The 21,860-nt window shown below is 61.9% G+C and overlaps 1 protein-coding gene across 1 annotated transcript in view; it reads right to left on the bottom strand.

Moving 5' to 3' along the window:
- Positions 1–8,546: 8,546 nt before the first annotated feature.
- Itpkb (inositol-trisphosphate 3-kinase B) overlaps positions 8,547–21,860 on the bottom strand; it is an 83,624-nt gene continuing 70,310 nt past the window's right edge. The window contains exons 3-8 of the mRNA XM_004861990.4: positions 19,801–19,900; positions 18,454–18,667; positions 15,303–15,507; positions 13,960–14,061; positions 12,815–12,886; positions 8,547–11,154 (exon numbers count right to left, since the gene is read on the bottom strand). Of these exons, the coding sequence (XP_004862047.2) occupies positions 10,939–11,154; positions 12,815–12,886; positions 13,960–14,061; positions 15,303–15,507; positions 18,454–18,667; positions 19,801–19,900 (909 nt within the window). The 3' untranslated portion in view covers positions 8,547–10,938. The remainder of the gene's footprint in view (positions 11,155–12,814; positions 12,887–13,959; positions 14,062–15,302; positions 15,508–18,453; positions 18,668–19,800; positions 19,901–21,860) is intronic.

The following is a 21,860-nucleotide window of genomic DNA, read 5'->3' as shown; positions in this document are numbered from 1 at the left end:
GGCAGCAACTTATGCCCTCTTTTCAGTTTACCTAGGGATATCTTTATTTCACCTTCATTTTTCAAAGACGGTTTTGCTGGCCGTAGAAATCAGGCTGACAGCCGGAGATTTAGCTCAGTGGTTCCACCGCCGGCCTCTCAAGCACAAGGTCCCAAGTTTGAACCCTGGTACCAAAGGAAAAAAAAATCAGGCTGACAGCTTTGTCTCCTTTCTTCGCTTGAATCCACCACCTCGCTGTCTGTTGGTCTCTGCTGGTTCCTATGAGGAGCCAGCTCTGACCTCCCTGGGAGTCCCTGGCGCCTGACAGGCCGTCTCTCTGTCCTGCATGAAGAACCTCTCCTTTGTCTCCACGCCTTCTACTGGTGTGGGTCTCTCGGGCTTATGCCGCCTTGAGCTGTGGGCTGTGTAGATTCATCAAAGTCTGGAACCCTGAGTCCCTTCTCAGCTTTCCTCTCTGTCCCCCTCTGGTGCCCTCAGTGCGTGTGTCCTGCACGCTCCAGGCTGTCCTAGTCTTCCCTGAGGCCGTGTTCACGTCTCTTCATTCTTCTCGCTGTTCCTCCGACTGAACGCTATCATCATTCTTCCTCAGCCCAACCTTTGCTGGGCCTCTCGTGACTTTTCACTACACGTTTTAACTCAAGAATTTCCATTTAGTTCGTCTCGCGTAATTTCCATATCTTTATTGGTATTCTTCATCTGATTAGACTTTGCTGTCATACCTTCCTTACTCCTTGGGACGTAACTAACATGGTAACTCTGATGTTCGCTTTGCTCATGAAAGCCAACATCTAGCTCCTCTCACAGCAGTGCTTTTCTTTTTCTCTTGCATGTCACATAGTATTTTTGCTGAAAAATGAACATTGCTGGTGATAAGCACAGAAGATACGCACATCCTTAAAGTTGATCTCTAGCTGGACAGGAGGGCAGATTGGGAACCATGACTGGTTAAGGTTCCTGACAAGGCTCCTGGGGGTCTGGACGTCATCTCAGTAAAGGCAACATGGCTGAGGACACTCGCTACCTGCCTCTGGCCCTCGACAAATCTGTGAAGGGCGCATGTTCCCACCCCTCCTCTGAGACGAGCAGAGCACACCCTCCACGCCACCCAGGCCTGCAGACACACAAGCCTCAGAAACGGAGGCTGAAGAGACCCTGAAATCAGGGTTTGATGTTTGATGCCCCAGTGTTTGATGCCCTTGCCCACGTGGGAGGGCCCAGTGAGTCAGAGCGGAGCTGCAGATGCCTGGGCCTCTAGGTGGCTCCTGGAGGATTGAGAGGATCTCAGTTCCTGTTTGGCAGTCCGGCACAACTCGACCCATGGGCCTGGCCGGAGCCCTTCCCTTCTGCGCACTCTGTTGGTCCTGCTTTGCCTGGAGTCAGGTCCTCGGACACTGGCCTCCCAGGCACCAGGGGGCTCTAGTCCCCCACTCACACTGTGGCCTGTGGCTCTGCCAGCTCCCAGCACGAGCGCTCAGAGTTTTCTGGAGGTCTGAGGCCCAGGCTGCGGCTGTGGGGCCGCTCACTGGGGATCCATGGTGAGGGTGTCCTGGGGCTGGGCCCTGCTGGGTTCCAGCAGCCTGGAGGGGCAGGGGTCCCTCCTCCATGGTCCCAGGAGCCCCACGAATGGGAGGGAAGTAAGCCAAAGCCACTCAGCTGAGCAGGGGGCCTGCTCTCAGCCTCATGCCCGGCCTGTGCAGTCGCCTTACCCAGGGCAGCGGGGCTGCTCCTCTCAGACCTCGGGCGCGCAGGGCCTGGTGGCTCCCTGTGGACCCCACGCGGCCCTCGCCTCCCAGCAGCCTGACCGCTGTCCTCTCCTCAGTCAGCGACCCCTCCACGGGCCGGCGGTGGGGAAGACAGACGCAGCGCATGAGACGGCACGCAAAGTGCACACACAGGCCCTGCGTCCGAGCTCCTTCGGGAAGCTGAGGAGAGCCGGCCAGCTGAGAACCGAGGGCGCGCCAGGTCACAGCTTCCTCAGGCAGCGGCTGCCGCCAGGGCGTGTGGCACGCGGCTTCAGCTAAGGCCTGTGACACAGTGCGCTGCGCTCAATATTCATTTTTCTTTTCAGTTTTTTCGTCCAGGGGAGGGGACCAAACTCGAAGCAGCAGACGGGCAAACTGGGGCGGGGGCCGCATCGCTCTCTTGCTTCCCGAGAACCCCACGGGGCAGCAAGCTGGCAGTAACTGTTCTTCTTCCAAGGGCCCGAGCACTCAGGGGCGGGCATTCTCCCTCCACAGCAGGGCTGCGGCCGACCGGTCCCCGAGGACGCCGCTCACGCAGTCTTGCCGTCTCTGGATGACGCCCTCCCGTGGCACGGACGCAGGCCCTCTAGAAACAAAACCTGGCGTTTTGCTGCGCCCATGCAGGCATGTGCAAGGTGTGCAGCGCTGACTGCCGACCTACCCTCCAAAACAGCGTGGCTCTTTAATGAGTGCCTTTCCTTCGCAGCTGATAGAGCCTTTGTTCTTGCTTCTTCTTGCACAGAGTTTTAGCATTGACGGTTATTTAGATTTCTCTTCATAAACAGATTTTGCTAACGACTTGTGAACACTATGAATAGAACAAGTCACTGCATCTGGCCAAGCTCAGACAGTCGTTCCAATCCCAAGGGCTCTGTGCGGCTCCTGGGAGGTCCCAGCTTTCAGCTCCTTGCTGGGTGAGGGGCACCATCTGTGCTAGGCCTTTCCAGTTTTTCCCCCATTCATTCCACAAAGATACATGCACTCACGTGTTTATTTTGTGGTGCTGGGAACTGAACCCATGTCTGTTGGTGTGCTGAGCACATAGCTCTACCTCAGCCACGGCAACTGACAGTGATTAGTCTGCCTCTGTGTGCCAGGCGCTGGGTGACAGCTGAGGACGCCAAGCGGCCACGACGCAGACGCCGTGCAGTGAGGCCAGTGCCTAACGTGAAGGGCTCAGCAGCCCAGTGGGGCCCCCACCTCTGCAGGAGGGTTCAGGAGAAGTCAGCAGTCGCAGAGGGAGCAAGGAGAACGAGATACGCGTCCACACACACTTCTCACTGTGAAAACCAGCTGTGCTTGCTGGGCCACTTGTAACAGACAGTGAGTGACCCTTCAGGAAGGAGACCGTGAAAGCCACTGGCGACTGCCACAGGGCCCGTGCCGAACGCCGGTCAGCAGCCTGGCACTGTGGGAGCTGCTGGGACTCACGGGGGCCTTGCGAGCTGTGCGGGTCACTGCAGGAGCGTCCCGCAAGGTGCCAGTGACGCGCGGGCCCCTGGTCTTCCTCCTGCCCTCATTCCCAGCCTTGGGGTCGGCAGGTCCCTGCTTCCTGGCGGTCTCCGCCCGGCGACCCCTGGCCAGGCCACGCGCTCCATCCTGCGCCTCTCCTTGGCTTCCCTTTCCAGGGCGGCCTCGGGCCTGGACCAGCCAGGTGAGGGAGGGCGCCGTCTGCTCCGCTCCTCCCTGCTCCGCTCCGCCCACCCTGCCACACCTGCCCCTGCCCTGCCCCAGGCCCTGGGACCCAGGACCCTGGCCTCCCTGTCCGGGCAGCTCTGGGTTCTGTGGCCTCCACCCCTCAACCCCGTGATAATTCACTCAGCCCCTGAACCCTCTGGAGGCCCCTCCTCTGCAAAGCCCCTCAGCGCCTCCTTCCCCACCTGGGCAGCCTCCTCTGTGTCCCGCGGAGCCCGTGTTTCTCCCCCTGTCCGCACTGGGTTCGAATCCTGGCTCAGATGTTGAGCAGCTGTGTGTCCGTGGCTGCCTGCATGGCCTCTCTGAGCTCAGGCTCCCGTGTGGTTAGTGACACCCACGCACCTCCCACCACGGCGGTGGAGTGACTCGACTCGAGGTGACGCAGACGCTGCGACTCTCCTGCCCCGTCACTGAGGGAAGACGAGACTTCTCCCGAGCTCCGCAGGGGGCAGCCGCGGGTGCCCAAAAGCCTGACTAAAAGTGAACACTTCCCCCACTGAAATAGAGCAGGGCTGCTGTCGGCAGCAGACTGTCGCACTAAGAAACTGTTTGTCCATAACTTGCAGAAACTATTTTTAAAATAACCCAAACACATGTTGCCACAGTGAAAACCACAGAAATGAATCCCAAACACACACACACAGACACACCACAAACGCACACCCAGAGACACACAGAGACACACACCACACACACGTGCACAGAGACGCACACACACAGAGACACACACAACACACACACATGCACAGACACACACACCGCACACAGAGACACACACAGACACACACACATACACAGAGACACACCACACACATGTGCACAGAGATACACACCACACACGCACAGAGACACACAGAGACACACACCACAAACACGCACAGAGACACACACACTGCACAGAGACACACACACACACGCACACAGAGACACACAGAGAGACACAGACACACACCACACACGCACACACACACAGACACACAGACACACCACACAGACACACATGCACACACAGAGACACACACAGACACACACCACACACGTGCACAGAGACACACATCACACACAGAGACACAGACACACCACACAGCACACACACAGACATGCACACATAGACACACACCACACACACACACACACACAGCACAGCTGTCACGGGCGAGGAAAGGATACATCCGCTGCTCCCTGGTGTTCAAACCCGCTGGGATGGTCTCTCCTTCCCGTGAAGGGCGTGTGGGCCAGGATGCCAACGCAAAAGCCAGCTCAGTTCTGTGTAATCAGTTTGTTGCGGCAAGAGAGGGTGGGGTGTCTCAGGTGTCAGGTGGGGCCCTGAGCTGTCACAAAGCACCCGAGCAGATGGGACCCCCCCATTCCCAGCCCTGTTCTACAGTCGATGGTCTTGGGGACTACAGCCCCTGGCATTTACAGTCACCTAAAGCAGGACTCGTGTCTTGAAAACAGGCTGTCCACGCAGCTGGACAAACGTAGACTGCTCAGGAGCAGGGCAGGTCTCAAGCTTTGGTTCAAAGCTGGGGTCTGTTGCCCACCAGCAGTGCCATCTTAGGTAAGTTACCCTCTGGGCTTCTATTTTGGCTCACAAAGCTTCTCTTGTGGTTTTGCTGGTATGGCCTAGTGAATCCCTGGTGTGTCCCCAGTGCTTGGCCATTCTTTATCCCTGGCTGCTGTATTCAGGTAGGGCTTGGCAAACTTTAAGGGGCTGGATAGCAAATACGTTAGGGTTTGCCACCGTGTATATGGTTTGTGCTGCAAGTCCTCAGCTCACTGCTCTGGCCTAGTGCGAAGCAGCCACAGGCAATGTATGAAGTGCTGGCTGTGGTTGTTTCCAACAAAACCTTGTTTCTAAAACCGGGTGGGCAGTATCCCTACGATGGCACCTGTCAGGAGGCTGTGGTAGAGGCAGTGGAAAGGGACTGGCAGGACCCCCTGCAGTGAGTGGAAATCCTCACCTTACATGGGATGGGCCTGGGGACATCGCCACCTTGTGGCACTGAGAAGCATTGCTAAGGAACCTTAAACTGGGGGCCCTTGCCGTCGGGGGTCTACCAGTGAGGCTGGGGTGCCACTGATCATGTCCCTAGACTTGTGGGCAGTATTGTCCATACATGCACACTGCCATGTTTCTGGGGAGAAGACTCAGCTTTCTTTAAATTATTTAAGGGGTCTTAACCCTAAGAGGTTAAAAAGCTGCTGTGTTAACCCAGCAATTCTCCAGACTTAGTGAAGATCCTAGTGACCATGGGGTCCTTAAAGAGGAGCAGTCGGGGTGCTTAGCAGTCCCCGTCTTCTCTGGGCCCCTCTCGGGCGAGTGGCTCAAGGCCTACTGCCCTCTGGCCCCGGCTGGGGATAACCTCGTGTCATAAGAGCTTGCTCCCAGCTGCCCACGGTGCATCCCACCTTCCGCCTCCTCCCCAGGCCTGTAGAAGTGGGGGTGGCTCACGGGACCCCAGCTCCCTGCCCTCGGGCCGTAACAGCTTGGATCTCAAATGTCCTCCGGAGGCCACGTGTTGTCCCACCTGACAGTGCTCAGTGGTCTGTGGTTACCGGGGAGGTGGCAGTGCTACCCCAAAGACCGCCCCTTGGCAGGTGAAGCTGGCTGGAGGGAGCAGGCACTGCTCACCTACCCTGGCTGCAGGGCTGTGCAGCCGCCCCAAAGATGGCTCACAAAACCGAGCGTTTATCATAGCTGCTGCCGACCTGTGAGCCAGGCCATGGTGGACGTCAGCAGCGGGCCCGAGCAGCAACAGGGCCCAGGGTGCATGCTGCCTGTGCTGGAAGGGGTTGAGCCCTCAGGTGGACTTGAATGGCCCCCGCCCTGGGAAGACAACCAGGGGTCCTTTCAGGGGGAAGCATCCACCTGTGGGGCACTGGCCAGGCATGCAGAGGCCAAGGCCCAGCTCGGGAGCAGCAGCAGTGTGAGAAGCGAGGTGTGGTCTGGCTGCTGGGAAAGCCCCGGACACCTCACAAAGCAGAGTGGGCAGCTCAGGGCACTCACGGCCAGCAGAGGCCCGCCCAGAAGGGTTCCCCAGGCTGTGCACCCACTTCCCCGGACACAGGGCTCTAGCAATGGCCGCAGTCCCCGGCCTGGGCGGAGGAGCATTTGTCCTTCCTCAAGGGGAGCCAGGCTGCCCTCGGCCGGCAGTGTGGTCTGTGACCCGACAGTCCTGCGAGTCTGCAGGAATCCACATCTTCCAGGCTCCCGAGACCCGACGCCACTTGGGCTCTGGCAGAGGTGTCACTGGGCCCCTGAGATCACTCCCAGCAAGTCCCCTGCAGGCTTCTCCCAAATGGGCATTGGGCTCCCAAGCTCTGCTGACCTCATGCCAGCCCTTTCTGCCAAGGGCAGACTGCACCTGGGGCCATGTGACTCAGCCCGCAGGAGTCCTCTTCGCCCCGGGCCATGCGGCCTTGGGGTGGCATCTAGTTCCTCTCACGGCCTGAGGTCCTGTCCCCTCCCAGCCAGGAGCTCTAGGGCACATGGGGGTCTGCATAGCGTGGAAGGTGAGGCCTGAGTGTTCCAAGTGGCCGACCACGCTCCCAGCTGGCAGGACAGCATCTGAAGTGGAGGTGCAGGGGCCCCTGGGAGGCCAGGAGGAGCAAAGCCTGCCACCCTGTCGCTGGGAGCAGAGGGTGAAGCAGGAGCCTGGGCAGGTCCAGGTGCTTGGCACTCAGTGGTGACTGGGGAGCCCTGGACAACAGGCCCGTGAGCAGGAGCGGGGGACACTCCTGCATCCTGAGGCCTCTGCTGAAGGTGTCTTCATGGGTAAATTCCTAGTGACAGTGAGGTCCGGCCTGAGACCAGGGGACACGGAAGGTGTAGGACAAGCCCACGGGAGGGGCGGAGGCCAGGAAGTCCCCTCTGAGTGTCCTGTGGGCGGGTGTAGGGGGCACTCGGGACCGTGGGGGTGCCGAGCTGAGTCACTGACATTTCCTGCCAAGGGGCAGCTCCGGGGGAAGCCCTGTCCACGGGCGGCTGGAGTCTCAGGCTGTGCAGGAGGCTGAGCGCGAGGGTCTGCAGGGCTCAAGGGAGCCGAGGCCTCTCCAGGGAGGTGACATCTGCCTCGTGAGCCTGGTTTTGGGTCTGCGGTGGGGCAGGGCGAGGGGGCCTTTCACAGAGCGCACGAGGGATAGGTGGAGGCTGCTGCAGCCGGGGTGAGGCCGGCCGTGCGGCTTGGCCTGGGGACCGTCCTGAGAAGCCAGACTGCATCCTCGGGGTTGGGGCAGAAAGCCCATCTCCCTACGTGTCCCATAGGCGGAAGCTTTGTCCCACGGAGGACGAGACCTCCCAGACATCAAGGTCACACAGCCTCCAGGTCCACGGGGTCCCACAGCGCAGCTCAGAACAGGGTGGGGGCCGGCCTGGGGCTGCTGAGTTGTGCCTGCTGATGCTGGCTGGACCCAGGGGTGGTGCCGTTGGCCAGAGGTGGCCCAAGGATCAGAGGTGTGCACAGGTACTATTTGTTGACCTGGGGTGAGCTCCCAGGCAAGGGCCAGAAGGTGCAAAGGCACTGTGACTTCCATTTTCTGCCCCTCCATCCTGTGGCTCCCAAAAGTGACGCAGAGGACATAGCCCTGTCCCGAGTAAAGGATTCTGCGTTCTGTCAATGAGTCCCCAGGAAGCCAGGGCTGGAGAGGCCCAAGGGGAGCACACGACAGGTGACCTCCGGGATGCTTCCCCTGCGGCCAGGCTTCTGCACTCAGGCTGTGCCCGACCAACCTGGCCCGACCCACTGAACACTCTGGGCAGTGGCCGAGTGCTGAGTCCGGTGTTCAGGCCAGAGAGATGAGGTGAGCCAGGGCTCTGCCTGCAGACGCCGCCGTGAAAGAAGCAAGCGGGAATGGTCTTGAGTCCAGGCATTCTGGGTTCAAGTTTCCGTTCCCCCGGCACCCAGTCCAAGCCTCAGTTTCCTCATCTGTACAACAGACTCCAGAGCCTATTCACAGAAGTGACCCGGGAAACGCGGAGTGAGGCTCCACACGCCGGAGCCATGGCCTCCAGAGGCGGGGGCTCCTCTGAAGAAGCTCCTCTGGGTTCCCAAGACCCCCAGCCCAGCCCCAGGGCTGGGGTCAGAAGGATCACACTGCAGCCAGCGCTGGTCTCCAGGGCCTTTATTAGGGAGGCTGGGCCAGGGTCTCAGTCCCAGGTCCCACAGTTCCCAGGAGGGTGCAGAGGGGAGCTCCTCGGGGAGACAGCCCTCCCGGGAAAAGGCACCGATGGCAGCACCTGGAGCGAGGGCCAGGTTCTGTGCGCACCGGTGGACTGGGGGCTAAACACAGCCGAGGCGGAAGAGGCCACTGCGGCGGCGCCGAGTGCGAAAGAAGCTCCGAGCAGCCGGGCGCGAAGGGAAGAACAGAGCCCAGCCTATCAGTCTTAGTGTTCTGTGTCACTTCTAAAAACCAACATAATAAATATAACTTAAAAACTTCTCACGGGACACTACAGGGGAAGCAGGCGAGGGACGCTCCCAAGCATGCCAAGCAGTGCCGATGCCGGGCCTGGAGCCCTGCTCCTCGCAGGGGCGTCCTGCCCTCAGCCGCATGGGGCGGGCGGACAGCAGGGCCGGGCAGGGCAGGGCCGGAGAGGCAGAAGTGGTGAGGGGCCGGCGCGGCACACCGAACTTGGGCAGAATGGAGCACGCGGCAGCAGAGCGGGCCTGCAGGAGGCCTCCCCACGCCGCTCGGTGGGCAGCAGCCCCGCCCTGGCCTCAGAAGCGGCTCTGGCCCGTGAACAAATGATCATCTATCTGCGTAAGTGCCCGGGCTGCGAGGAGCTGGTGCCTCCAAGTGCTGGGGAAGCTCTGCTCTCTTCCACAGGTTAAACCGGCCCTGCAGCTTTGCTCGTGGAATCAGCTTGCTTTAGCAAACAGTTTTCTCAGATCGCCCGGGGTAACTTCTGGCCAGCTCTGAGCTCGCGGGGTCACTTCCCTGAAGATGGCTGAAGCACAGCCCCCACCTGTGGCCCACACCCTGAGGGCCCTGCCAGCTCCCGCGTCTCGGGCCTGTGTGGCACTCCCCCCACCCGCCTGCCTCCCGATCACGCGCTGTCACAGCTCAGGCTCAGCAAGGCAGGGTGTGACCATCAGCAAGTCAGCCCACATGGGTACCGCAGCTCTGAACAGGAACCAGGACGTTTAAGTGATTTCCTTTCTAAAAATCTATACTTACACATCCTCTTGGGTCCCACCCCGGCCCCGCCAACGTTCACTCACCCACCTGGCACGAAAGGGGAAACACTTGTCATGCGGGCCGACTAGTAGCCCCCCGCCCCCGGGACCCCCTGGAGCAACCCACCAGGTACATACTGTCCCACTGCTGCCGGCAGTGTCTCCAGCAGCCTCGCTGGCCTGTGACCCAGCGAACCTCCGACAGGCATGGAGGGCTAGCAAGGCCCGAGGGGCCAGGGGCTCAGTTCTTAAAATATCATGCAAATTGCACATTCTTCTCAGTAACCAGACTGACTTTAGTCACCAATGGCCCCCAGGAATCCAGGCAGCCAGGGCCTCCAGGAAGAGGCCTGGGGCTTCCCAGGGCACCCAGCACGTGCCCTGGGAGTCACACACACTACCTGCGGAGCACGGGTCTGAGCCCTTCAGGTTGTAAGGCTTATTTCAGAGAAAGTGTGGAAATAATGCCAGTTCACCAGGACCCTGCTTCCTTCTGGCCTGGCACTGGCCTAGACCCCGCCCCAACTATTTGAAAGGAGCCCATGGAAGTGGGCAGGGCTGACCAGCACCAGGGGTGCGAGGGCACAAGGGACAGCATCCTCTGCCGAGCAGGCACTGCAGGCCCCCCGATCTGTGCCCAGATCAGCCCCACCCAGCCCTGGACCTGGAACAGCACGGTGAGAGTGGAAGGCCCCAGAAAGGCTGTGAGCAGTGGTTCTGGAGGCAGCAGCGGCCTCTCTGGATGCTCAGCTTTGCACAGCGCTCCCTCCGAAACCGGGCCAGAATCCCAGACGGAGGAACACAGCTCCTGCCTGGCCCCTCCTAGCGAGGCCTGCGGCAGAGAACACTGCCAAGCCGGCTTCTGCCAGAGCAGGGTGGTTTCCACCTCAGCCCTAAGAAGGCCTCCGGGGCACCTTGGGCACCCGGGGTTGTTCACTGGGGAGTCCTCTGCTCCCACATGTGCTTTCCCAGAATTTGGGGAGCGTGGCCTGGATGCCGGCCTCTCTGGGAGGGAGTGCTACACTCTGGCCACCAGGGGGCAGCAGGCCCCACAGTAGCCCACTCTGGGCCTGTGCTTCCGGGGTCTCCCAGAGCCAGGGGTCCCAGGGACCCCACACCCTGCCAGCTCTAACCCAACTATCTGGTAAGGGAAGCGGAGCCTTGGCCTGTCAAGTCTCCTAGGAGGTGACTATTTACAAAGAGCAGGCCTCTCTGCTGCAAGGGGTCTTGCTGTGCAGCGAGGGAGGGTCAGTTCTGGGGCTGGGCCCAGGTGCCGGGAGCAAGTCAAGGAGCAGGGAGGCGCAGGGAGCAGAGCGGCGGCCTCAGGCCAGCAGGGCACCCTGGGACATTTCCGTCAGGATGTCGATGAGGTTGTTCAGCCCGGACAGGTAGCCGTCCTCCCGGTTCCCCTCCTGCCAGGGCACATCGTGCAGCAGCGTCTGGCCCTCCGGCAGGGGCGTGGTCTTCCCAAAGTCGATCATCCACACCTTGGCCTGGTCCTTCCTGTCGTGGATGAAGAGCAGGGAGCTGCCAATGACCTGGAGGGGCAGAGGAGAGGCTGCTCGCTGGAGCCCTGAGCCAGATGACCTGGGACCTGCCATTCTGCTCCCTCTTCAGCCAGGCAGCCAGGCTGGCTGGAGAGGACCACTCCTGGGCAGCGCCCACGGGACCCTGCGTGAGACCTGGGAGCAGCGGGGAGGGGCGTGGAACTGCAGACCAGCGCTGGCCGCCACACTCACCGCCGTTCTGGACCACAACCGCACGGGGGCCACGCCTTCCCTCCCGGGCTCGCTCTTCCCCAACACCCCGAGCCATAGCTCCGAAGAGGGGCCCGGAGACTCCAGGCCCTACTGCGGGGGTGAGGAAAGGACCCTGGCCCGGCAACACAAGCCCCTGTGGACTCTGGCTCCACAGGTCCAGCAGGGCCTCCTCGCCTGGCCCCAGGCCTTGTCCCACCATCCCCCTGGGGACAGCAAGCCCTCCCTCCACCCTGGGCAAGGGTAGAGTCTTCCACAGGAGCAGGAGATCCTTCTGTCAGGCACAGGGCAGCTCTGCCTGAAATGTGCCCAGCCTCAGCCTGGGGTCTAAGCTGTCAGGCAGCTTCCTGTCCTCCAGGGAGGTGGGCGGAAGCAAGAGGACTCTGCTGGGGGTACAAGGACACTCACCAGCAAGGAATAGAGGCCCCAGGAGCAGCAGGGGTCTGGGACCAAGCGGGAAAGGGCATTCGGAGGGCAACGGGACTAAAACAGATTCTGCAGTCAGAGTGAGACCAGCTGGACCCCTGGGGACCCAAGCACCGTCTGGGCACCCTGCCGGGGCCACCACACATAGTGGGCCAGGCAGGCCCTTGCAGAGAGGCAAGTGGGGAATGGAACCCCAGGTGAGGTCTTCGGTCTCCACCCAGGGAAGGGCCGGTGCTCGTAGGCATAGAGGTGTAGAGTGCTGTCCCCAGGACGCTCCTCCTCCCAGGTACCCAGGACTCTGTCTCCAGCTCCTCCTGTGAGTCTGCAGCCTTCTCCAGGAACAGCGTCAGGCTGAGGCTTTCTCCACTAGGGCACTCCAGGGACTGCACTCCCAGAGAGCTGCAAGTCTGCTGGAGCCTGGACCCACCTCACACGGTGTGGACCCTTCCAGGAGTGCATGTGCTAGGAGGCTGTAACTGTGTGTGTATGTGCGTGCGCGCGCACATGTGATGGATGTGCATCTGTGTGTGGTGCACACACACGGTGCTAGGAGCCCTGGACGGCCCCTGTTGGGCTCTTGTAAAGCGGACCTGTTGACCATTTCCAGAGCCTCCCCCAGGTGGCTCAGTCTCTGGAGCAATGTCCCTGAGGCGGCAGCAGATGGGAGGCCCAGCCCGGCTATCGAGTAGTGGCAGAGCCCTGCCAGCCTTGCTCCAGGCCTTCTCTGAGCCTCTCGGGGCAGCAGTAGGGCAGGTGGCCATTCCAGAATGCAGAGCACCTCTGCCCTGACTCCTGGCAGCGGGGAGGAAGCCCTGCCAACAGGTGTCCTGAACAAACAGATGCAGGGAGCAGAGCCGAGTCTCGACCCAGCTGCACTAAGACAGGGTTCCCTGGGACAGCCAAGGGCTGATCCTGGGCGGTGGCTCTGGTCACAGCCACCCTGAGCTACGGAGGCCTCTAGACTCGCTTGGCATGCAAGCTGTCTGCCGCCAGAGAGCAGAGGCACTGTGCCTACCTCATGGCACTTGAAGAAGGGAGAAACTTCTAGGGTGGTTCGAATGGCCTTCAGCCGGTCCCGGTAGGCGACCTGGAACAGAAAGATGAGCGAGCTGCACACACAGAGGGGGGAGGGGGGTTTTAAGCTCCACTGAGCCCCATTCAGAGGCACAAATGAGGTTCACTTATTCCACTTCTGCATCTACCCACAAGGAAACTGAGGCCCGAGAAGGTGAGGGTGGTTTGACCCCGCTCTGGGCCCCACCCTTTCTCCGTTCCACAGTCCTGAGAGCAGGAGGTGCAGGGGAGAGCAGCTCCAGAATGACACCCACTTGCCAGGAACCCCAGGAGGGCCAGCACCCTGGACCGTCCCAGCGAGGAGGCAGATCCAGGAGCAGCCACCCTGGCCTTGCTGACACCAGCGGCCTCTCCGCAGCGCCCCGCCAACTCCCACAGCATTCCCACCGGGCTCCGGGGGGCACCTGTCCTCCCCAGGGGCTGGCTCTGTGGGTCTCAGCACCCAGGCCCACAGAAAGCCGGAGGGACACACGACACCCAGAGCTCCTCCGATCCCTCGGCTCAGCCACAGCACAGGCTGACAGGGCCGGTTGGCAGCCCCAGGGTGCCTGGCAGCACGAATGAGCCCTTCTGGAAGCAACCCCTGGGGCAGCAATGCTGAGGCCCTGGGTCTCAGGGACCCAGGAGGCCTGGGGCACGCACCAGCAGGGGCTCTCGTGGGGGGTCCTGGGTCTACGTCCCAGTGCACGTGGTTCTCTGACTGTCACAGCTGCTTGTGCAGCATGACATGCCCGGGCCTGGGGCCACGCAGCAAGTGTGGAGGGAATCGCAGTGTGGTGCGCATGCCCCAGCCCAGGCTCATGGCCGACTGACGGGCCTGCGGGGATGCAGTGGGACGAGGCGCAGATGGCCTGGCGAGTCAGGCAGACTGGGTTGCAGAACCCAGCTCCGCCCTTGGCGGGTCTGTGTCCTCGACCTCCCGTTTCCCACCCGCATGGGCCCAGAGCCCACAGCAGAGGGCTACAAAGAGGGTGTGAGGGGCACCTGGCACAGCGCCCGGGGGCGGCAGGAGCTGCGTGCCCTGGCAGGGCCACTGTCCTAAGGGGTGGGATGCCGGGAAGGCTGCTGAGGGCCGGCCCGACTCACCAGGATGTTGCGGTTTCCTTTTGTGAACTCCCTGAAGGCCTCGGCGACCTGCTCCCTTGTCTTGGTCTTCTTGAAGTCGCGGTTCACAGAGCCGTCGTCTTTCTGCGGAGGGACAGTGCCCCCAGAGGGGTCGGCAGGGGTCGGCAGGTGGGGAGCCCCGTCCCCCCCGACAGCCTGGCCCGGCCTGGCCAGGGCAGTGCAGCGCAGTGCAGGACGAGGAGGTGGACGTGCCAGGCGCAGGTGGCTGTCCTGGGCCCGGAGAGCACACAGGGGTGGCCCAACATCCCAGGCAGAGGGCAGCAGGGCGGAGAACAGGGGAGTGTGGCCCCGGCCCCCACCCTGAGCACAGGCAGCAGGGGATGCCGCACTTTCTGCAGGGGCCACTGCTGGGCTGGGCTCCTGCTCCTGCTCCTGCTGTGCACTCCCGCCCATGGGCCCTCCGCCACGGGGTCAGCAGGCGACTACTGCTGTGCCCCGGGGTGCACGTAAGCCACCTGCATCCTGCTCAGTAATGGCCCCAAAGCAGGGTCAGGTCAAATAGAGGCCCTCAAGTGCTGCCTGGAAATGAGAAGTTGAATGTTCTCTACTTAACAAGGAAAGCAAAACATCCCGTGCTGAGGCTGCTAAAATCTATGGCAAAACACATGTACCCGTGAGTTGCCATGGAGGAGAAGGAAACTCCTGCTAGCTCTGCTTCATACCACAAGCTGCAGGATTTGCAGATTAAGGGTTACCACAGTGTGGGTGGAGGAGGGACAGGGCGTGCACAGCCTGTACTGTCGTCTGTGGCTTCAGGCACCCGATTCGGGGCTCGGGATCCACCTGGGCTCAGGGGAATACTGCACAGGGTTCCCTGAAGGCAGGTCTGATCCTGCCTCCCATCTCCATCCTGGTCCATGGCTCCCATTCCTGGTGTCCTGGGCCCGCACCTGGGCCCTGCTAAGCCAGGGGACCTGTTCTCTAGGGACACAGGGCAGGGGTGGCTCTGGAAGGAGCCTGGCACAGATGCCTGTCCATCCCAGGCTAAAGGCAGCCAGTGTCTCATCACAGCTCTGCCTTCAAAAGAAGGGTGGTCGCTGGGGAGACACTGCCACTAGAAGCAGCTGGCTCGAGATGCCATGGGAGGGAGGCTGGCGGGAGCCTCCTTTGCTTCAGCCGGGGAGATGGGTTCCTAGCTGCCCGCCCTCGACTCAGGGCTGGGCCCAGAGACAGGCAGCTCAAGACCAGACAGCGAGGGGAGACCCAGGGCCCCTGCTCTGAGGGAAGCGGCCTGACGCCTAGCCGAGGGCAGTCCCGCTGCACCCGGGTGGGGCCTGGGCCCGTCATCCCCCTGGGAGTCCCACCTTGATGCCCTCGATCCTGAAGCCAAGGGTGGCCGTGGAGCTGATGGTTTCCCTCCACTGCATGTAGCGTGGCTTGGTCACGGCCTGCTGGGCCCGCTCCTGCTCAGTGGGGGCCTCGGGGTCCACCTCGACCATTTTCTGGAACATGTCCTTCCGCAGGCTGGGCTTCTTCCGGGCCTTGCTGAGCTCCTCCTCCAGGTATGTCCTGGGGGCAGGCTGTGTGAGGCCCGGCCGCTGGCCGAGGCCCCGGGTCGGGTCAGTCTGCAGCCCCGGACAAGGCCCGCCCCTCAGGGACAGACTTCGGAAGGGACAGCCTTGAGGATCCAAGGCCATCCTGGAGCCCCGTGGCTGCTCCACGGAGACCCAGGGAGGCGGGCAGCAGAACGGCCCAAGGGCGGGTCAGACCCTTCTGTGCCCCTGCCCCAGCTCCCTGCTCAGATGTCTCAGGGTCTTTCTGAAGGGCAAGCCAGGAGGTGGCTCGAAAGTGCCACAGCACTGTGGGGAGAAGCAGCTCGGGGCTGGGGAGGCAAGCCTGGGGCTCTGGGGCTGCCCCTTCCTGAGGCCAGACCCTCTGAGAAAGCATCCCCCAGAGCGCATCCCTCTACCCTGCAGAGCACACGCGCAGGAGGGGGCTGGCTGAGCTGTGGAGGACCAAGGCCCTGGGGAAGCAACTGAGTCCCTGGGCTGTGGGTTGCTGTCCCTGGGCTGTGCCGCCTGCTCTCTGCCCCAGAGCCCCCGAAGCTCCCACCAGTGCTGCCCTGGTCTCCCCTCGACAGCCTGCTGCCACCGGGCCGCTGACATCAGCAGGGCTGTTGCAGGATGGGGAAGCGGTCTCCCTCTGCCCTGTGTGGGCGGGAGCTGCCCTTGGAGGCCGCCCCTCTGCCTTCTGGCCTCTCACACTTCCTGCCTGCTCCTAGGCCTTGTCACAATGCCGCCCACCACCCCTGCTCCCATCTGGTGGGATGGTACCGAGAATGATCTGAACAAAGACCTGCACCTCACAAAGGTAGGTTTTCAGAAACCACTGTTGTCGGTGCTATTTTCACCAACAAGGAAAAGGGAAGAAACGAAATCCCGGGTGTGACCTGGGCCTGGTGGTTTAGGACATTTCGGATGACAAGGACCTTGGGTGGAGGTCTTGAACTTTTGGGTGGGCACTAGCACACATGCAAAAGCATGCACGCACCTTACACACACACACACACACACACACACACACACACACACACAAACACACCACCACTGTGCATGCGAGGCCAGCTCAGTGGCCAGGCTGGCCGTGGATCCGTGCATGCAGTGGGGCCAGGGTGCCATGCTCAGTGCTCCCTCGAGTGCTCCCAGGCCTGCACGTGGCGCTGGCTGCACAGGGCCCTCAACAGTTCCTTCAACAGGAAGCAGACTTTGAAGTCAAATCCTTGTTCACAGGGCCTTTCTCCAAGAAGGGGCAGACTGTGGCCATCCACAGCAGCCCAAGACCGGGGCCCCTGGTTCAGGTGGTCGCCAACTCTCCATGGGAGTCCCAAACCCAGGAACAGCCCGGCAGCACACACACACGCTTGTACCACCCTCCGCTGCCAGGAGAGCGGCCCGTGACTCCTAGAAGTCAGCCGCGCCGGGCTGGGGTACAGCCGTGCAAAGCTGGAGCACAGCTTCACTTTGCTGCTGTTTGGCTGGGTGGCCCTGGCGACATCCATGGCGGTGTTGGAATCCTGCTCAAAACAGAGCCAACCTGCCTCCTGGGCAGCTGTGGGAGTGTGAGGAAAGCAGCACCCAGAGCACACAGGTGTCCTCGGGACTCATGTGCAGGGGGCCTGGCGCGGTGGCACAGGTTTGGGGGAGCCCCCCCCACGAGTGCTTCTCTTGCTGCCCCTGCCCTGCTGAACTGCTGGTCACCCAGGTCCTTCCCAAGAGCCTGGGGTTCCATGCCAGAGAAGCTGCCAAAGTAAGAGGACAGGGCAGCTTCGGGGATGGGTGGGGGAGCCTCCTGTTCCCTGCAGCCTCCTGGGGAGCAGGCAGGTGGGGGGGCAGCAGCAGGAGGCGGGAGTAACGCCCAGTCTGTCATGTAGGGCGCCCTCGTGTGGGCATCTGCACAGACACCACGTGGCCTGGCTGCTTCACGTTGCTGAGACGCAGTGCTCAACGGCCGCCACAGGCAGGACCAGCCCTCCACTGTCCAGGTTGCGAGAGAGGGGCGGCCTCCCGCCAAGCATGCGCGTCCTGCACCGGGCAGGGTTGGGGCACTTTGGGCACAGAAACAGGACTGTGCAGAAGAGCAGTGGCCGTGAGGTGGCTGGAGGGACGCTCTGCTTCCCCCGTTCCCTGTGGGGCCCCTATGGGGAAGTGGCCAGGCCAAGGACAGTGCAGGAGCAGGCACCAGGGTCCCCAAGCCCCATCCCTGCCCGGAGGCCAAGGGAGCTCCATGCAGCCAGCTGGCAGGGCCCGAGTTTGGGACAGGACTCCCAGGAGGGGTGAGGGGGACAGGAGGGAGCCTGACCACTCCTCTCCCGGTTTGTCTCTCGCACCCCGCTTTCTCAGTTTCCTGCGTGTTTCTAACACGACGAAACCACTACAAGCATCCCAGGCTTGGGCTCTGAGCTCATCTTCCTTGCCTGTGATTGGCAAGGAAGCCCGGGTCCACATCCAGCCTGGGCGCCTGCAGCCAGAGCCAGGCCCTGCAGGACGCGCACAGCCACAGGCGCTCGTCCTGGGAGCGGCCAGCCTGGTCGCACTGTCCCCCTGGGTGGAGCCACGCATGCGCTCCTGGGAAGGAATGGCCGAGGGGGACGGGCAGGGGCGCCCAGCTCAGGGCAGCCGGTCAGTGCACGCCGCCTCCTCCTGCCTCTTCCCTTTCTCTTTTTCAGCTCGTCTCGTCTCTCCTGGCACATGCCACGCTGAGCCCGAGCCCCTGGGTGGGGGGCCACAGCCCAGTGACCCTCGCAGCCTCAGCACAAGTGGCTCTGCCGCGGCTCTCTCCTCCCTCCTCACCTGCCCCCAGCCCGGCCCCTGAGAGGGCTGCTCTGTCCGCCCACCCCGGGGGGTCGCCGCGCCCAGCCCACTGGGGAGGGGCAAGGCCAGGCCCCCAGCCCGATGCTATGGGGCGGCGGGGTCCCGGTTGCCTCTGGGCGTCGGTGGCCCCTGAGGGGGGCCTCACCTGATGCCCATCTTGCAGTCCATCACGCAGGGCGAGTCAAAGTCGGCCAGCAGGTCGTCCATCTGGTTGTAGCGCTCGCCGTCCTTCACCACGTCCCCGTGATAGGCGGGCACGAAGGGCCGCAACACATCGGCCATCAGCCGGTCCAGGCAGCGCTGCTCCGACTCGCAGTGCTTCTTCAGGATGCGGCCATTGGCGGCGGCCTTGAAGCTCCCTGCGGGGCGGGGCGTGGGAGGTTGGAGGCTTTGGTGCCGCCCATTGGGGCCCGGCACCTGGCGGCACGGGCCTCGAGCTGCCGCAGAGCTGGCTAAGCTGGGCCTGAAGATGTGGCGGGGCCTGGCCGTGGGCAGCACCTCAAGGGGAGAAGTCTGAGTCCCGACCCTGCTCACTGAGGACCCCCGAGCCTCTCAGCCCCGCCCTCCTTATCCGGGGCGGGGGCAGCAGGGGGCTGCATGAGAAACCTGGCCCCTCCGTACTGCGCTGCCCGCCTGTCCCAGCTCCGCTTCTCTGGCAACGTGGGTGGCTCCCGGTCTCGGCAGAACTGGGTGCCAGGACGGGGGACAGAGAGAGCTTGGACTTGGGCCTCTGAGGCAGCAACTCCTTCTGGACCACACCCTCAGGGTGTCCGGCCACGGGCCCTGGGCTGGACCAATGAGGTGTCAGACAGTGCTGGCTCGCAACAACCCGAAGGCCAGTAAAGCCAGGAAGGCCCACCAGCAGCCGCTAACTACCCTTGCCAGAGGGTCCACCTGTGGGCCGGGTGACTCTGGAGCTTCGGCTTCAGCTGCCCCCCTCCCCGTCACTGGTGGGTGACAGGGCATTGCCCGGCGCCTCTCGCCATCCTGCAGCTGTGGGTGACTTGCCTGCATCCTCCACCAGCCGCAAGCTCCTTCGGCAGAGACTACGCTGCATTAAGGCTGTAACCCTAGGGCCATGGTGACGCAGGTGTACAGCAGGAGCTCAGGGAGGCCGTAAGCTTTGCCTCTTTGTCCAGGGTGACAAGTGGTGGGCAAACTAAAGACTGAGGACTTCATCTGTTTTACCGAGTAAAATTGGAAGAGAGCTTGAGAGAGAAAGAGAAAGATTGAAAGCGCTAGAGACAGTGAGAGGTACAGAGGGAGGGAGGATGTGTGGTGCAGCACAGGGCGGCCCGGCTCTAGAAAGGCCCCTCGCACGTCTGCGGGCCACCTGCAGGTGGCAGCCTCAGACTGGAAACTCGGAGAGAAGCCGAGCTGAGGCCCGCGCTGCAGGAGCACGGTCGGGACCCGCCCTTCCCGCCTCTGCAGTTGCCTCCCGAGAACCCCTCCCGAGAACCGGTCCCTGCTGGCCGTCTAGGAGTGCCACTACCTGCGTGTCCTGCCAGCTGGACCCAGGGGTACTTCTTCTTGAAGGACATGACAAAGGGAGACCAGTGCACCATGTGTTTTATTTTCCTCCATGATTTGCTCTGGAAACAAGCAAACAAAAAGCGCTAATTAGAAAGACTGCCACTAAGCTGCCACCACTTTCTGGTCAGGATGAACTCCGAGCACAGTAGCACAGTCTGTGGCCAGTGGCCCAGAGCCGCCCTGCGCATGGTGCCAGGCCCTGCGTGGGCTCTGAGGACCTTGCCACCAGAATCTGTGTGGCACCCAGTAGCTGTGTCGTCCCACGTGACAGAGGCTGGGCCAATGCTGGGGGCCTCAGGGAAGAAGGCCCCGCAGCTCCGGTGGGTAACAGCGGGACAGCGGGGGGCAAGGTACTCCCAATCTCTCGCTCCCTCGGGGGCTGTGGGACGGCCGACCCCCTTCAAGCAGACAGCAGCGGTGCCTCTGGGGGAGACTGGCGAGGCTGTTGCCCTGTCACTGCACAGTGTTTGCAGACAGGCGGTCACAGACACCTCCTGCCTGCAAGTGGCTTGAGGGGGGTTTCAAAGGGAGAACACCTCCCACCCTGGGCCTCAGGACAAGCAAAGAGCCCACAGCTGCCTTTGTCTTCCTTCTTAGGCTGAGCAGCCAGGCCCGCCAGTACCTGGTACCTGTCTGAGGAGGACGGGTCCTCGGAGCAGAGAGAACTAAGATTTACTGAGAACCTTTACTTTGTTTGCACCATCAATACACAACCGTTATTGCTATTTCCCCTTGGAGAGCCAGGGATGTAGCTCAGTGGTGCTGCCACCTGCCTCGCGAGGGCAAGGACCCAAGTTCCATCCCCAGGACCAAAAACCCAACTATTTCCCCTTGGCCCCGAGCATCCAAGATGGAAGGAGAAGGCTGGGAGATTCAAATCTTCATCTACATAATCCCAGGACTGAGGGAGGCTGAGGCCAGAGGGTCGCAGGTTTGAGTCCAACCTGGGCAATTTAAGACAGAAACCCTGTTTCAAAATAGAAATAAAAAAGGCCGGGGTTTAGCTTACTGCAAAGGAAAGAATTACCAAAAATAAAAAAGCAAACAAACAAACCTCCCTCCCTCCTCTCCCTGCAGCAGAAAACATTTCCATAGAAAAAGAGGCCCTGAGTTACTTTAGTAAGGCCGGGACAGGGAGGTGGCCAAGGGCCCAGAGGGAGGAGGAAGAGTGGGAAACAGTTCCGGAGCCCGACAGACAGCGGGACCAGGAGCAGCCAAGCAGAGAGCAAAGCACCCAGGCGGCTCTGTGCTGAGGAGCGGCCCCAAGGAGCCCCACAAGCAGCTCCCCACTCCCTGCCCGAGGCACCCAGTCCTGCCTGACAGAGAAAAGTCTGTGCACGCTGGGTGACAGCAGCCCCGCTGTCATCTCTGTTCGTCACCCAGCCTCCAAGCAACATCTGCCTAAGGAAAAGGCCCCTTCCTGCTGGCCTGCCAGCTGTCACCCCCAGCACTGTCCCGCTGCCCGGGCTCAGGCCGCTCCCAGCCTTCAGTGAGGCGGCAGACTCGAGGCCCGAGACAAAGGGTGACGCTGCTCCTAGCTCCTGCTGCGAGACCTCCAAGGACTGGGGGAGGCTGAGCAGGCCCAGAGGAAGGCGCAGTTGCCCCGCCCTGCAGGTCTCCCCCTGGAGCAGGGCAGCCAGAGGTGGGCAGTTCGCGCAGCGAGCTCCCTGGGAAGGCCAGGGAGGCGCTGCCCCTGCTGTGGCCCCACATCCACTATTTCACTTGGAGACATAGTGGCACAGGAGCACTCCGGGCAGAGGCTAAAGGGGACACCCTAAGGCAAATGCTGGGAGTGGCGCACAATGGTGCACAAAGGTGCTACAGCTCCTTGGGAGGCTGAGGCGGGAAGGTCACTTGGATCCAGGAGTTTGAGATGAACACAGCAAGACTTGACAACACAGCAAGACTCTGTCTCAAAAACAGTCACAACAAAAAAGAGAGAGACAGAGAGAGAGACAGGCACGGAGACCTGCTGGGAGGAAAGCAAGTTGAGGCTGCACTCAGTGAGGCCTGGGCCGG

The sequence above is a fragment of the Heterocephalus glaber genome, unplaced genomic scaffold (genome assembly GCF_053883595.1).
Source record: "Heterocephalus glaber isolate CG9 unplaced genomic scaffold, H.glaber_assembly_v1.0 deba00001600, whole genome shotgun sequence".
NCBI lineage: Eukaryota > Metazoa > Chordata > Mammalia > Rodentia > Bathyergidae > Heterocephalus > Heterocephalus glaber.
The sequence above is the reverse complement of the archived record's forward strand: the minus strand, read 5'-3'. Positions and strand labels throughout refer to the sequence as shown.